This window comes from Megalopta genalis, chromosome 6 (assembly GCF_051020955.1).
Source record: "Megalopta genalis isolate 19385.01 chromosome 6, iyMegGena1_principal, whole genome shotgun sequence".
NCBI classification, from domain to species: domain Eukaryota; kingdom Metazoa; phylum Arthropoda; class Insecta; order Hymenoptera; family Halictidae; genus Megalopta; species Megalopta genalis.
Window position 1 is genome coordinate 20756561 of NC_135018.1, and position 17359 is coordinate 20773919.

Genomic DNA, 17359 nt, shown 5'->3' on the forward strand with positions numbered 1-17359 from the left:
CGTTCACCAGGAAGAAAATAAAGCGGCAAGACAAAGTCGCCGCAGAAGAAAAAACTGGTGCAAAATGGCTGCACCCCCTTAAACGCATGTTCGAGGTAATTCGAGTAGATGCAACTGGGAAAGGGTGGGGCGGGGGATTCTGTGGTTTGCAGGTGCGGATGGATCGATTCTTTTTGCCAGCGAGAAAGACAGAAGAGGGCGTCCAGACTATCTGCGTTGCGTAAGAGAAAGAACGATCAGAGAGTGAGAGAGAGAGAGAGAGAGAGAGAAGGAGAGAAGAGAGAGAAAAAGCGAGAAGTGTCGGAGGACAGGGAAAGACGGGAAAAGTGAGAAGGGGGAGATCTCGAGCGACTAAACGAGCCTGATCAAGCGAGATAAAGAGAGTGGAGAACTCTGAAGGCGTGTGAGGGCGGAGGGGCAGACCGCCGACGGCGGCGAGGAAACGATACAAATAGGAGGACGTGGAGGGAGTTTGGAAAAGGTCGGGGAAAGCATAATAAGAGGTGGGATTGTAGGTGGAGGCGGAACTCAAGGCTCCGCCTATGCTTTCCATCCTCCACTTGCCGACAATTGACCTCCTCTACTTACACGCAAATTCACGTACCACTGTCTTCCACACCTCACCACTTTCCAGCCATTCATGACCCTCGCAATACCGAAAGCTCGCCGAGACTGGCTCCACCAATTCGACTACCAAGATCCGGCACTCGTTTAACTCCGAAACGATCTATCTGCGGCCCTAAACGGACCAGAGATCAGAATTCGAAGCGACACTGTCTTATTGCCGCGCATATTTAACTCTTGCTTGGGACCAATCGGTTTCGACGCATTCATTTTAACCAGAAATGATTTTTTACTATCCCTCTTTCGATAGTACGTGCACACCTGGGATTTGTCTCGATCATGTTGGTTTAACAACTTCGATCGTAGCTGATGAACAACGTTGTGGGTTTGGATGGATTTACCTGATTCGAAGATGAATCCAACAATTTTGTAGCATTTTGCTTTTTATTAATTATGTTTCTGGAATTTGTCTGGCTTATGTTAGTTTTAAACGAGCAACGTTGCTGGCTTGGATGCATTTATCTGATTCGAGGATGAACCTAACAATTTTATAGTATGTATTTCGCTTTTATTAGCACCTAGTCATGTACCTAGCTTTTGTCGTACTTACGTTAGTTTAATGATTTTCACAACTTTCTTGGAGCCAATGGGCAACGTCCCTAATTTTGGTGAATATGTCTAAAGCAGAAATGAAGCTAATAATTTGTTATTAGACTCTTTTCTTTGAACGTGCATAGAATTTATCGAATGTGTGTTATTCTCCGCTCAGAAGGCTTGACTATTGTTTATTTCAGTTTTACACTGTATAAAGTTTCATCGAAACCAATGGTATGTCGAATGTGTTTATCCAATTAAAAAATTATTCCACTAACTTTACATTACTTCTTTTTCAACGAAATTTATAAAGGATTTGTCTCTTGTATGTTCACTTTTGGTTCAGAATATTTCACGGTGCAGTGATGTTATTTTCAATAATACACTGTAACGACACAGACATATAAGGCGACTGTAAAATAAAATTCAGCATTTCGATAATGTAATTCAGTTTTAAGAAATAGTGGCAGGATAACTTGATAGTTTCGATAAGGATCGAAAAACCTCTGCTAAAGATGATTCCTAGTTTCAGCTAGATATGTTATACGAATGTTACATGTACGATATGTTATAACACGAATATTAAGTATCTAACAATTACTAATATGCTGGTACAAGAAATAATTTTTATTCTATGCCATCAATTTTGAAGTGCAATGTTGTGGGCGGAATTGTATATTTTCATAAAATTGGTTTGCTTCAACTGTAAGAAAGAAAAGCTAAATAAAAACTTATGTCGACTTTTTCAATAATTTTAATAAATTGATAATAACATTATGATATCCTCAAATTCTTGTAATAATTTCATTCTTCTATATTTCGCCTATCGATTTTGAATATAAATTCATAGAATTTGCAGTCTAGTCATAACACACACACAGGCAACATTTTTACACTTACATAAATGAAAGAAAGAAGCAAGTGAACGATATCTTTGCTCCAAAAAGAAGATTCGGAGAATTTCAAACACCATTTCAAGAACTACAAAGTTAACACTTAGTTAATACTAAATAATTATATAATAAAGGAAGATTAGCAATTGTCACAATTTACGGTTCGTATTGTCTATCGCACGATTGACGTGTTCTGTCGGATTCGTACGACTTTTGAGAAGAGAGGAACGCATACAAATTATCGCATTCATATAAGAATTAGTTTATATTGGACTGCTCCGACTTATTCATTTACTTTGCATCTACTTTGACGTAGTCTTAATGCAATAACGGTGAAACTTTCAAGTGAGATGATGAATTACGTTGACGAAGAACGCGTTCTCTCGTATCGTGATGATGCGCTCGAGGAAGGCAAACTTTGGTACAAGATAGAAGAAAGTGTAGCAGTTTGTAGCTAACACGTATCCGTACTTTGACAGAAAATCTTTCTCTTTTTGAAGCACTTCTTCACTTTTTTCCTATTTGGTTTGGGTTTCTCAGTTCTTTTGCAGGTAAAAGCTCTTGGCGAATTCCGCATCCGATCGATCTGAATCCGCATCGACGTTAGTTTTTGGACATAAAAGTTGGTCGCATATGTTTCTTCTATTTCGATTGATGAAATATATATAGAACATCATATTCGATTTAGAAACAGCCCAGTTTTTTAAAACAATGATTTATGTATATTATTTTCGTCAAAGTTTGGCTTATACCCTTTCGCTCGCCCACCAAAGATTTTACGTTGTTACTAATTGTAAGACACTCCTTACTATTTCAACGAACATTTCTGTGAAAGGTATTCACAAATATCAGGCATCTCGTCAAAATTCCAGGAGAACTTGCTGAAAGAAACTGCACATTGACATAACCTTGACATAAACGTATCAATGAAGTACGGCGAGATTTCGTCGGAAAAATTGGTCCACACAGCTAAGAGTATCAAGTTGAATGCAAAGACGAAGAACAGACTACGTTATATCGAATGTTACTTTTTCACTGCTTACTATTTCAATAGAAATTTCTGTAAATGTATTTCTACATTTCAGACATTTCATAACGATACCAGAAGAAATTGCACACAGTGCGACCAATAAAATATGGCGAAACTTCGTCTGAAAAATTGTGCCACACAGTTACGAGTTTGAAGTCGAATGCAAAGAGAAAGAACAGACTATGTTAAAATGTATTTACTAAATTCCGAACATGTTAAAAGAATTTTGGAACGACTTGCTGAAAGGAACTACACACAGCCGGAAACAATGAAACATGACGTGGTCTGGCAAATTGGTCGACGGAACTAAGAGTTTCGAGTTGAATCTGGAGAGAAAGAACGGACTGCATTTCGGGAAGAAGAAAAGGAGCTGTCGCGGCGGCGGTATCTCGCGAGCGTCTGACAGTGGAAGTCGAAAGCATGAGAGGCCGCAAGGGTGGTGTCGGAGGCGACGGAGGCGTTGGCGTGATCGCGAGAAAGGGCGTGTATCTGCGAGGAAAAGCGAAACGGGTGGCTATACGACGGCGCAAGTCAAGCACCCGTTTTCGACGCCTGCGAACTCGAGCGTAAGGCACCTATGAAACTGGTTGCGACCGCCTACCATCCTATCGAAACGGGCCGGATCCGAACCACGGAAGACCTCTTCCACCTATCCACCTAGCGGTTTACCCACCTACGACCTTCAATAACTTCACCGGAGAACGAATAGAGCGACCCAGTCAAGAGAGGACAGGAGGTGGCTGCGTTTTTCTTCTTTCTTCCTTCCTCTCAATCCTCCCTCTTTCTCCCTTTGTCCATCTCTCTCATTTTCATATTCCTTCCCCCTCCCACAGCTTCATTCTTCCCTCCCACCCCTCTTCTCGCAGATTTAACCCGCTCATTGCATTTGTTTTATCTACACATGGCCCGATTCACTGTTTCTCTCTGCTCTTGTTCCCACCTCGAAAAAATGTGTTGTTCTTCTAGGCTGACTCGTAATTTTGTTTTCGATATTATCTCTGCCGGTTTCGTTGGCTTTTTTTCGTTGCCGCGAGCAGCAGTCGACGTGGCTGATTTGTTAGTTTTCGGAGCACATTGCGGAGTATGTATTGTTTACCCCTTGTGTTCTGCGATTCTTTGGCTACATTCGTACAACTTCTTTGTTCTTTCATCATTCCTGGTTAATCATTTTTATGGATTACTCGATTGGAGAGTAAGGTGGGAGGGATCGGTCGATTGATTTGTCTGGCACGTTTTTTTTGTTGAGGTTCGCAGGTGTATGTAGAAAAATGTTGTATTACTATTGCAGGTTTATTCATTAATTAAATATAAAGTATGTGATAAGATGACACGAATGAAAGGTGTGTAAATTACACATGAAATGAATTGATTAGAGAAAATTAAGATGTTCAAAGATAGGAAGGTATTCGTTAGACATGTGAAACATATTTCTGCCTGTAATGATACATAATATTCTATTATTGCTTCGTAATATTGTAACTTTGAAGAATACGAATAAGTATCAAACAATGTCATTTAGAGATACTTTTTATTTGTTTCGCAGCCAGTTACAGAAATATTTTGTATTTTATCTACTTGGATTTATTGGTTTTATGACAAACTTACTTACTTTTATTTCAGATGACGACACGTGAGGCATCGCATTGAAACATTTACATTTTAAATGCTGAATAAGACGCAATTCTGTAATATTAATTACGTGTGCAAGTAAAAAATAAAAAGTCTCAATTATTATTGATTTTATATTAAATGAATTTACAAAGTAGCTTATCCGTTGATTTATACAAAATATCTCCATTATTTTCTAAAGAAAATCATTAAAATCTTGTTTTAAACATCTTTGCCTCCGAAATTATGGGGCAATTTTGATAACACCGAAGTTATGCAACAAAAGAGAAAATGATTGAAGGAGGTGTATCTGCTAATAAATGATTTCTTGACGCAAAATATGAAAGTTCTTATTTGAATAATATATATAAATATCTGCAAAAAAAACAATAAATGTTACTATCTGCAAATTCTTTCAATTAACTGATATTGTTTACTTTACTTTTAATCCTATCTTTAAATACCGTCTGTCATATTTTTCAAAAGATTTGCCAAAAATAACAAAAAGCCGATACACCCACATGTAACAAAAAATTGCATGCTTACATTACAGAATATTTTGTTCATCCAACCCATCATCATGATATCCTTTCAGATGCATATATGCAAAAATAATGTATTCATACAGTAAAATGCATACTATGTTGTTCGTCTTGAATTCACGATTAACAAAAATATTTTAAAAGGAAAGTATGACGATGTATTATGAAATACTATGAAATATTTTTACGTGGGTATTCAATTTTTCTTAAACTATTATTTATTCCATCATGATGACAACTATGAGTGAAAGTGAGTAAAAATCAATTAAGATTCAATATAACCTTTTAAATAAATTCATTTCTTTTAGGACTGTTTAAATAAGTAACTATTATTTAATAATCGAAAACAATATTCCCATCGATGAATAGTTCATTACATATTGGAAAATTTTATATATTCAGAGGGTAAATAACTACGAGCATAATATTTTGTAAAAACTACTCGTGAAATATTGTTGATATTCTCTTATTTATCAAAATGATAGAAAGTTCCTCTGCTTTCTTGTAATCTATTGAAGAAATTAATTTTATAAAACGATATCAATATTATAAATTGTTTCAAAGTAAAATGCTTGCAATATGCAGGATGGGCCGCAATTCGTAGTACAACATCAATTCGTGATACTATGTGAAAAAAATAAGAAAAAAATTTGGTATAACACTTTTTTATCCGATTCTTTATCCGCATTTTCGAGAAAATCAACTTTAAAGTTTCTTCAAATATGTAAAGGATTTAGTTATCCTCTATTCTTCTACACCGTCAACACTGTCAACACTGACAATGATGAAAACATTCCGTTTACTAGATAGTTCACAACAACTAATGTTTGTACTACTATTTAGCTAGTAGTGTGTACATGGAATAACTATTTCTGGACTATGATTCAGGAAACGTACAACCCTTTTTCATAATAAACATATTATTTATTTCATTTTGTATTATTTATAATGATCGATGCGTTTAATCTATACTTAAATATTTGATATGATTACATTGTAACGCGTTTTAGCAGAATAAATTTAATTTAAACTAGAATGGAAGGCACAATTGGTGATCATCTTCAATTGAATAATTGACATACATATGGTTGTAGGTTAACAGTTGTTCACATTGATCGCGGTTCAACTTGTTTCCATCTGCTGATTCGATCGACCTGCCCGGCAATCGCGGCGCCCATGGCTGGTGACATACAAATTAAATCGATGGTCACGTGAACCATACATTGATTAAGATCAAACATCTTAATATGTCACATAATTAAAATAACACGAAACACTGTTCCTATTACGCTATAATTGAGCCAGCTCGCAGTTTGTTTGCGCGCCAGACATTAAACAGCAACGCAGTTCGTTTTCAAATGATTCATGGACCGTACTCACCATCGATAAGGATTTCAATAATGCACACATAGATGTATTTCGATCGTACAACTCTTTCGTTTCGCGATGAAACCGATGTTCTTCGAATCTTGATCGCGCATGAACGATCATTTCATGAGAATTTTTTTCTTTGTACTTTGACTACTACTTCGAACGTTTTTTTAATTTTTGTCAGAATCGACACAGAGCACCAGCAAATATTGTCACCTATCGTTAACACGAACGCGCTAGAGATTCGTATCGTGCAAAGTACAAATTATACATTATCCTGATTACATTATACTCGTTCACACGTTTCGTTTTGTTTCTTCTTCTAGACAACGAAAGAAAATTAACAACATCGAGCAATCGCTTAATAGTTTCGACGTGGTTTTCTATGTAACGATAAATAATAGTTCAATGCTATAACGTGTTCGCATATAACAGAATAGCACCTCTTTGTGTTCTTACGCACGGACTCTTACACTGAATGATATACTAGGTGAACCATCGAATGCGATCGCTTTAAATTACTCCGATAACAAGACGATAACGTTCTAAATGAAAATTTCAAAGTCTCTTTCAGTTTCTCATGAACGAATCCATGATATTGATATTCACCAAGTATCGTGTTGCTTGACAAATATTTTCAGTCGATTCAATAACAGTGAATTAATTTCACGACGATTATATTAAGTGGTCCACCTGGTATACAGCATTTGAATATCTTATGTATTAAGTAAACAAGTGCTTCGTTCGTATTTTGTTGAAACTGACGTTCACAGTAAAACCGAATCAGGGTTTCATCATTACCGTAGTTTCGTACGTTTCGTTCTTTCGTTTCACAATACTTAGATTAAGTAAAATTAACATACAATTAATGCAAGGAAAATAGATGAAAAGAACGATACTCAGAAGAAAATGTAATAAACTCGCAGCCTCACCACCACGAGAAACAGCGGCGCGAAGTACGAGGATTTTATACTTCGACTTTATAAGGCGACCCAGGGATATGTTCATCACCCCATTTCACGAAGATTATGTATTCTCCTCTCTCGCGAACCATGTAGCTCACGTTGTAATTATTGCGGCCCGTATGTTTCGTTGTAATTTCCTCGCACGGTCCTTTCGGCCCGTAAACGGCGACGAACAGGATATTGTTGCCTGCACAAAACAATGAAAAATTCCATAATTAGCGAAAGAAAATTCAAACGTGAGATTAAGTCGCATACAGGTTTCTAGTATATTTTCAAGAATAATATTATCATAGAAAAATAAACAGAGATATATGTATTATTATTAGACTGTATTGAAAAGTGTCTATGTTGTAAAGTGTGAAGTAGAAGTTAAATGAAAATTTTATTTCTCCTCTTAAAAATATTTTAATAAGGTGAAAATGCAACAGTCTTTTTATATTTTTTAAGTGGTTTTACTGTTACGTGCTGGACGTAGCCATACTTGTCAAAAATTTATGAAGTTTACATTTCAGTTATTATGTGTGCATTATTGATAACTTCTGTCAGGCAGAAGGTAAAACCAATTACGTTTGCTACTAATATGTTTACGTAACACGTGCAGTATCAATTTAATGAACAGTTTCATAATTTTTGCTACATGAAATTGTGTTCCAATTCAGTTTCAAATTGCTTTCCTATTCAATGAACACTTAACGGGCTGTGTTTAGCTTGAAATTAGGATTACATCAATTATTACTAGACAGCGAATTTTATGCATTTATGACAAAAAGGAGTAGATCGAATGCAAAATATTAAAAGTATTTAAAGAATTTAAAAATACTACTGTGTTACGTTCAACTCAACAAATTGGGTAGGAAAGGAAATGGTTGTCTTATACAGACCCTGTCTCTTGCAATTAACGTAGACAATTTTTCAAAATCTGCAGTTTAATTATTACTGATAAAATTAAGAATATTCATGATATTTTACCAGCATCTCCAGCGCTCACAACGAACTGATTTTGCTTTCCAAGGTATGCTTTTTTCAATCCCATCCCCTTGCTTGTCACCTTGCTAGCATCTGACTTGAATAGGGGTAAAACTGGACCAGTTTGTTTAGACTTTGAAATTTTTTGAACAGTCTCAACAACAATTGAACTTGATTCTTGAGCACCTTTCTCGGCAAGGTCTGCACCTGTGTAAAAAATGGATAGTTATATTACATTGAACATTTATAACACTATTTATTATTTCAACATCACAGTATTGAAAATGCGAAATTCCTGACGATAGGTTTTCAATAATAAAATCATAACAATTTACAATTCCCCTGAACTCCTTTAGAAAATATTCTTTCTCTTATATAAAATATTAGAGTGTATCAAAAAAATGTTTGATCTATCTTTTTTTTTACAGATGTTTGTTGCTGTAGTATAAAATAATTTCGAAACCTGTTCACATTTTTCTATAATTTCTTCTTTACGTTTCTAAATGTTTGGGATTTCGTATTTAAGAGATTAATAAACTGTACACTTTTCTAAGTAAACATTTTGTATAGAAACATATTTCCAACATCAGATAAAGAGGCTCCCAGGTAAAACAGACACCCTAAGAGAGGTAAAAAAAAGTAGCATCGAAATGGTCATAGAAAATAGAGCGTAATATATTGAAATTTTTCGAAGATTATGTGCTTTAAAATTTCGTGTCGCGAATTTAATCGTTTATCGTTCATTGACTTAATGTACTAATGACCATCCAAAGGTCACAATCCTATACCGAAACTTCCGCACATTCCCAACAGATGTCAGGGCAGTATTAAGGAGCCTCCTTTTCACCTCTATTACGAAATTTCAAAGGATCAATAACGATTTATTAACTCTTACAACACAACTAAAATATTCTACTTTTTCATGTTCAATAACTTTGAAATTTGATTGATTTTAATTGTCGACTGTGATTGTAGAGCATAATTTTCGCGATTTCTCGATAATGAATTTTCTTTTTGATCACGTTTTCTTCAAATTATTTTGTAAAAGTTTGTATTGATATACAAATCTAGTAAAAAGTAAACTCAGTGGCCAGTGACAATTATGTTACAGTTTTATCAAATCTCTAGTTAAAGATTTCTTGATAATAATAATACATACTCTATTTAAACTAACAAATCATCCCCAGTAACAGAACTTAATTATCTTCTCAGAGATTATTATTTAAAAAAGTATTTTCAAAAAATTCTATTATTATTCATTGTGTAGATATAGTATTACTATATTTCTTGGTCCCTGACAAACAGGATACAAACTTTCCTTTTGTCTGTCAAATTATTTTCCACAGACGATACACATTAGAAAACTGTTTGATCATATAAACATTATCCATATTGGCTACAATAAAAATAAAAAATACTAACCAGTACATTGCACCTTGAACGGTGAGCCCACAATATGATAGCCATTGTACTTGATACTGATGTAATAATCACCAGGTACCAAGGGCGTGTATCTGACTTTGTACCCTTCCTCGACTTCTGTACAGTCCATAGCAGCTTTGCTTGGTCCATCGACAGTTACGTTCAACGACCCGCTACCAGCGTTGCAAGTATCGATAATGAAATCTGTTTTCTGGCCCGTTTTAATGTCTTTCAAACCATTTCCATAGGCATGTACCGCGGCAGGATCTGCGTCCACCTTGCCGACTTTAACAGGGAATGGGCTACCGGTTATGTGAACACCATTGAATTTCACGTGGATGTTGTGGATGCCATTCTCATGCGCCATGAATCGCACGGAGTATGTGTCACCATCGATGGCCTGAATGAAGCAGTCATCCTCCGTACCACTGGGAGACACGATCTGCAAAATGATAAAATTTTTCTCTTATTTCTGTTTATCATAATAGCTAGTTCGAGACGTTCAAGACATTTGGATCCCGACTATATTATTTGAGTTTTTAGTTTCTGATAATTGATACCAATTTTTACATGTTTCATTAACACACTGTGGATTTTATAGGAAACATAGAATAGTAAAAAAATAAAAAGAAACTCTAAAAATATTGATATATTAATTACTTATTAAAATACTTATTAAAATTATTTAAGAGAGAAACAAAATTATACTTAGCTCTTACGTCCTACAATTGATGTAAACAATTTTTATTTTACATAAAAATCTGTACTTATTCGTTAAGGCCTTTGGCGAAATTAATATGTTCTAAAATAGTACCCGAAAAACTATGTTAAAGAAAATTAAGAAATGAAATTATACATGATCCTAAGTATGCTTAGTAATATATTTGTCAATAAGATCCGCTGTTCGAGTGTTAATACCAAAAGTACGAAAGAGTTCAAAATAACTCATTTCAGGTTTCTTGTTTTACAGTCACAAGAGGCATAAAAGTGATTCTACGGGAAAATTTTATTTAAGCTAGTTAAATATTTTCGTATTTGTAGTTTTCTTTAAGCAGACACACACACACTACAATTGATCGATTAAATAAGAATTGTAATTGATGAATTTGTAGACATATTAAATAAACTTATCTTAAATACTGATTATCCTAAATAAACTTATCTTACATTAAAAAGTGGATAGACATTTTCTGAAGGTTTTAACTGTATTCTCTCTTATCCGGATCAACATCGATGGCCTTGAAAACTCCGAGAATAACAACCTTGGAAAAAAGTAGTTTCGCATCACATTCGTCTTTTGATACCAACCAAATTCCATACACAATATTTTTTGTATCACTATTAAAGGAGATATTGAGGTGGCCGGCTTTAGGCGAAACACCGTGCATAGAATTGTTTAATTCTAAGAAAAATTTATCTGAAGATCATATTTCTCAAAATTTCAAGAAAATTGAAAATTGGCGAGGTTAACGTTTCCATTCGTTAGCAAACTAGTATGGTAAAAGATATGACTTCATGGCTGGCTGTATAAAACTGCTCCGAGTTGTGGCAGTTTTTTTGCATATATGCGTCCTCCAAAAATACCGAGAATAAATATATTATGTAATTAAATAATAATTTAATTACAGCAGACCATTATTTATGATGAAAATGGGATTTTTCCACCCACGCAGTATGATGTGGCGCGCAGTTTCACAAGAGGAAGTTATTTAGAGCGCAGTTTTCGCAAGGACTTCGTCAACAAAATGAGGTAAGTTTCTATAAAGATCGAAGGTCTCTTTGAAACGTTTTACTAGAAAACACTCAACATCTCAAAGAAAACTATAAAATCGATTTAATTCCTATTATATCGATGGTTAATCAAACTTTTCTGTTTTTTGTAATCGTTGTAAACATTGTAAATATAGTGTGCTCCAAATGACATCGTGAATCTTTATAGTAAGACGCGCCAGTTTTACGTGTAATCCACAAATTTCAAACGCTATTATAGTACATAAATTTATATAATTCTCCTTTTGAAAATTACTTTATAAGTACATGTGCCTTCAAACTTAATTAATGTCAAATATTTAGAATAACTTTTACAGTTTCATCGAAAGTGTCCAATGTTTAATTGTAAAACCGATTTGTATTTGATATATATAACCATCGCTTAAATAACATTCGAATTAAAAAATCATTGTGTATTTACAGTTGATGACAAAGTATCAAGAACCAGTAAAGCAAAAATTATTATGTCAACTATTATCTCCTATTAGAAACAATGTTGTCAAACAATTGTTTACCTGCAATCATTGTTAAAAATGTACTCTACTTCCCTCCGCTGTATAAAAATTTGTTAACGAAAATAGAATACCGCATAAACGTCGGCAGTCTACATAGTAGCAGCCAGTAAACCTAAATAAATATTTGTACGATGAGTAATGCCGCGAATATTCTTGATACGAGCGACGCAGGATTAAAAGATAAAAGCAATTCCGAAGTGTACACGTAGGACAGGTGTATAAGTGCGAGAATAAATGTTACCTTTCCGTCGAGTTCACCCTTGGCACCGTTTTTGCGAACGAGGAAGGTAGTTGGCTTGTCTGGTTGTGCGCCGGATTCGGGGAATTGAGCAACTTCCAGCTTGTGAGCGTCTCCCATGGCTGGCGATATATAAACTTTGTGCGGAGAATCGGGAATATGTTGGTCATTGAATTTAATTCCCACTCGGTAGTCCCCTGAAAATCCAAAGCAGCCGATTATAACGCGAGTAGATCCGAAAATCCTCCAGAAAATTAAATCCATTTCAAAGATAACACAATCTCTGCTTGTTTTGGTTTCAAAAAGTAGAGCAAATCAACTGAACGAGTTATCCGTCATTCCAATCGAACTAACCACTGTCCTCGCATCGGTTAGAGTCATGTCCCGAGAGGATTATCTGCGTGGTGGCTTTGAAAGTGTCCATTGTTTCGTCCTTCCCGCCCGAAAATCGATTTTCAGTAAGTTAGAATGTTATTTTGAAAAATGCGCGTACAGTAGAAATAGGAAAGATGAATGTGGAAAAAAAGAATGAGAAATAGAAAATGAAAAAAAAGGAATGAGAAATGAAAGATAAAATTCTATATTAGAGATCAAGTCGATTTTCGATGTGTTAATATGAAGAAAAATATAATTTAATTAAGAAGAACACAGGAAGAAGAATGTAAATACGAATGTGGATTAGTGAAATAGGTCAGTGATGGAACGAGCAATTGAGAGAATGAGGAAGAGGAAGTAAAATAGAAATAATGAAATAGAAAATAAAAAAGAAAGAGATAAAGTTATGAAGTAGCGAAGTTGATCAGCCGATGAAAAAAAGAAAAAAAGCCGAACAGAAAAAGAAGGGATGGAGAATGGAAAATGGATGACCGAACGCAGCTTGTTCTCGAACCACTATTTTCCTCAGTCTGATTCTAACTTCTGATTTCGATTCGTTCACGTTTTCTCACTTTCCTGAAACGATCTCTCTCTCTCTCTCTCTCTCTCTCTCTCTCGTTCTCTCTCTCTCCTCGCTGCCCTTGCTCTGCGCCCATCTCTCTTCCACCACGTTTGATGCACACTATCCAAATATAACAACTACGCTAATTCAAATTCAACAGTCTTAGCCACCAAAATATGAATCCACCTTAGACGCAAATACAGATGAAGATATTTCTGGGATAGCTGAGAGGACTTTCTATACACGGATACTCGAAAGTATAGTGTGTTCCTTTCTGCACGAACAGTTTTCATTTATTCTGAATCATCTTCGCTATTTCGAAATGAAATTATATAACGTCGCATTCCTCTCCTTTAATTGTTTGTTATCTTTTAGGTTCTTAACTATTTCATACATCTTTCACTTGAAAATTAGATATTGTACGTTACTGTGGTTAATATATATAAAATTAGATATTGTAATGTTTATATTTATTTGTATGCCTTGAACTATTTACTATAAACGTATTTATATTGTTTATAAAATAAAATGTTAAAATTACTTTTATTGGCGTTCTATGACGAAGTATCATTTTAACCCTCTCTAGCTACTATATTTATGTTTCTTATGTACATATTTTCAAGATTTCTTTCCATTTATGATGTACAATTTTCGACATACAATTGGTTTCAAATCGTATTAAATGCATTTTTTTAAATAAGTGTTTCTATTATTGATAATAATTAAACAAAAATAACTATATGAAAATATATAAAATAGATAATATACTTTTGAAGATAACTCTTTAGAAAGGTGAATTTCGACGACTAATTTTTCTTGCACTTTCAAGAACATGAACAAAGTATAATGTACAGATTAATTATATAATTGAATATTTGTGTTTGCATTCCAGTAATCCGACTCATTTTCGAAAATATCATTCGCTGATATTCGACTGCACATACCTTCTACAGTTTAATCATCGTTACTCTGTCACATGCGCTTGGATGACAAGAACAAATTCTTGGCGGCGATCCATGGTTTAAATGACACTTGAATGGTAAGCTTGTGTCAATATGTCTTTTAAGTTTCATATGGCAAACAGTTTATTGCTGATTACAGTGTCTATTAATATTTCCTGTGTACCCATTATAACGTTATTTATACGCCAATATTTTGTCAACTTTATCTCGGTACCTTAAAACTATCATCTACTAGGTACGACTTTGTGTACCTAATACGTTATATCCACGATTGTAATAGATATTTCATAAACCTATAAATGTTTGTGTTTATGTGTTCTGGCTATTAATCAGCCTTTAAGGATAAATGTATTTAACATTATTGTTATTCTCGTGATAATAGAAACATATGCAAGTGTATTGGTCACTAATGGCTAAACCGTGAACCTTTATGACAAAAAAAACTTTGTAAAATTCTGTTGTATTGATATAAGTACATGTGTCGACCATACTTTCCAAAATTTCGTTTCTTTTTGTGTCATCTACATGTGTGTCATATTAGCAGACTGCGGATTTTATGCATTTATAGAAAAATTGTGTAGTTGCAATTTCAAGTAGTAGAAAGAAGCAATATAAAAATGTCAATCCATTAAAATGATTACAGAAAGAAAGAATTTTCTATGTTTTTAATTTGCATAAAAATCCGCAGTCTACATGTTACAATGACCGACAGAACGAAAAATGCAAGTGAAAATAGTTAAATAAACGAAATGAAATAAAACGTATCTTCACTAATAATTGAATGCATTTTCCTATCTTATAAAAATTCTCACAGCGGTCAACCTAATAAGTCACCGTATGTATCGGTCGAAAATGAACAGATGGAAGAGTTTAATATTATCAATGTATCACTTAAAATCCATTAAAATCTACTAAAAGAATCATGAACTCACCGGGTTCCGTGACGACATAGCTAACATAACAGCTGCCATCCTTCCGGTCCTTGAAGTCGATCTTCGCTTTGCTAGGACCTTCCACGGAAATAGCCAGAGTTCCAGCTCCAGCTTCCCTGGTCCAGACGTTGAACTCGCATGGTTCACCCTGTTCTCCTCTTTCCAAGCCAGGGCCTCCAGCATGCACCCTGTGCGCGCCACTATCCCTCAAGGGACCCACGGTGAACTGGAAGGGAGATCCTGGGATGTGCATTTCCTTGTAACGCACGGAAACGGTGTGCACTCCAAGCTCCTTGGGCACGAACGCCACAGCATATAGGCCATCTTCGACTTCTTTGACCTCGGCGTCCTCGGTAACGCCTCCTGGAGATGTGACCGTGGCAGCTAGGTCGAAGGACGTGATAGCCGGCATTTTGAAGGTCAGCTTGCACTGGCTGCCCACTTCTGTGATGGGCACAGCTTCTCTCTGCCTCTGGATCTTCTCCCTCTGACGGTTGCTACCCTCTCCGGACACCTTAACTGTGAACGGCGAGCCCTCCACGTGATGATCCGCGTACTTCAGGTTCATGATGTAGTAACCCGGCTCGGTTGGCTTGTAGAAGATGTTCAGGGTACCGTCCTCGTTGTCCTTGCACTGGATCTCTGCCTTACTGGGACCTTCTATCGACAAGGACAGGCCTCCGAAGCCGGCATTCCTTGTGTCGATCGAGAACTTGTTCTCCATGTGCGTCTTGCCCTCTGACAGACCCACACCGGTCACCTTGACCTTCTTCGCGTCACCCACCTCGCGATCCGAGACGCTGATCTTGAACGGCGAGTTCTGGATGTGCTTGCCCAACTTCTTCACCGCCACCGTGTGCTCGCCGGCTTCGCGCGGCGTGAAGGACACGCACATGTTGCCGTTAGGGGACATCTTCAGGAAGCATGGCTCCTCCAAACCGCTCGGTGCTGTGATCGATGCGTTTAGGGACCTTATGTCCGAGTCGGACACCTTTCCTGGCAGCTGAACCTCGCTGGAGGCGCCCACCGAGATCTGGTTTCGTTTTCGACCCTCGCCTGGAGATAGATGATAAAGTTTGTACTTCGTGGATGCGTGTACTTTTTGGATGCAGTGTCGCAAGCAGGAAGTGATATCAGTGGTGAGAGATCGTGAATAGACTGTGGAGTTTTGGCATTTGTGGTTAAAAGAATTTAAGGATGTCGGTATATCTTAGTGTCAAATTTGTTCAATTATTTAAGGAAGAAGCAAGTCTTTGTTTGGGTTCTGTTTGTTGGAATTGGTGCAGAACATTTTTGGTTCGAACAAAGGTCTGCAGTCTAAGAATTTCTGATCGTAAAAGTAAGATGTAAATGTTAGAGAAGGTAGACTGCAGATGATTCTCGTCTCCTACAATTATTTTGTGAAAACTAAGTGAAAGGGAATATTAGTTCCAATAACTGAACGATTTCTTATGGTAAAAATATACGGAAAATGTCATTGATGTTCCTTAACCGTTTGACTGCTGAGGAGCGCTATCGCGCTCTTCTTACGTCGCTCTTCTTATTACGAAAAAATACGTCAGCAGCCAAACGGTTAATGTAAATGTCATTTTACACTTCATAAATCCGCAGTCTATTTATAATGCTTGTAATGTTTTTATGAATAATAGTGTTACTTATTTCTTTCACAGCTTATTGGACAGTGATATAGTATGCCTATTCCTTGATGATGTATCTTTAATTGTATTTAGAAATTACGAAAACTGTAATATAAGGTCATTGGATTCTGTCATCTTGTCTGAAACTTACAGATTAAACTGTGAAAGATCAAGTTGAAAATCTGATTACTCTGTAATTATTTTGAGACAGAGAATGTGATTCTGCTGATAAATTTAAGGGATTACATGTAAGATACAATTTGTTAAGAAAATAATACAAGTTTCGTTCTGATCATCGTTTTTTAGACTACTAATCACAGTTACTCAGTGTGAAATACGCTCTGTACAAGAATAAAATTCTGAAATCCTATTTTCATCCTTCTTAACGTACATAATCCCTTAATAACATATGT

The 17359-nt window shown here is 35.7% G+C and overlaps 1 protein-coding gene across 6 annotated transcripts in view; it reads right to left on the reverse strand.

The window, feature by feature from the left end:
• Positions 1–6133: 6133 nt before the first annotated feature.
• The window catches only part of cher (filamin A protein cher), a 74251-nt gene continuing 63025 nt past the window's right edge, over positions 6134–17359 (reverse strand). For all 6 annotated transcript variants that reach the window (XM_076522942.1, XM_076522943.1, XM_076522944.1 and 3 more), the window contains 5 exons: positions 15310–16365; positions 12482–12675; positions 9956–10397; positions 8537–8740; positions 6134–7754 (listed from right to left, as the gene is read on the reverse strand). In XM_076522942.1, the coding sequence (XP_076379057.1) occupies positions 7570–7754; positions 8537–8740; positions 9956–10397; positions 12482–12675; positions 15310–16365 (2081 nt within the window). In that variant the 3' untranslated portion in view covers positions 6134–7569. The remainder of the gene's footprint in view (positions 7755–8536; positions 8741–9955; positions 10398–12481; positions 12676–15309; positions 16366–17359) is intronic.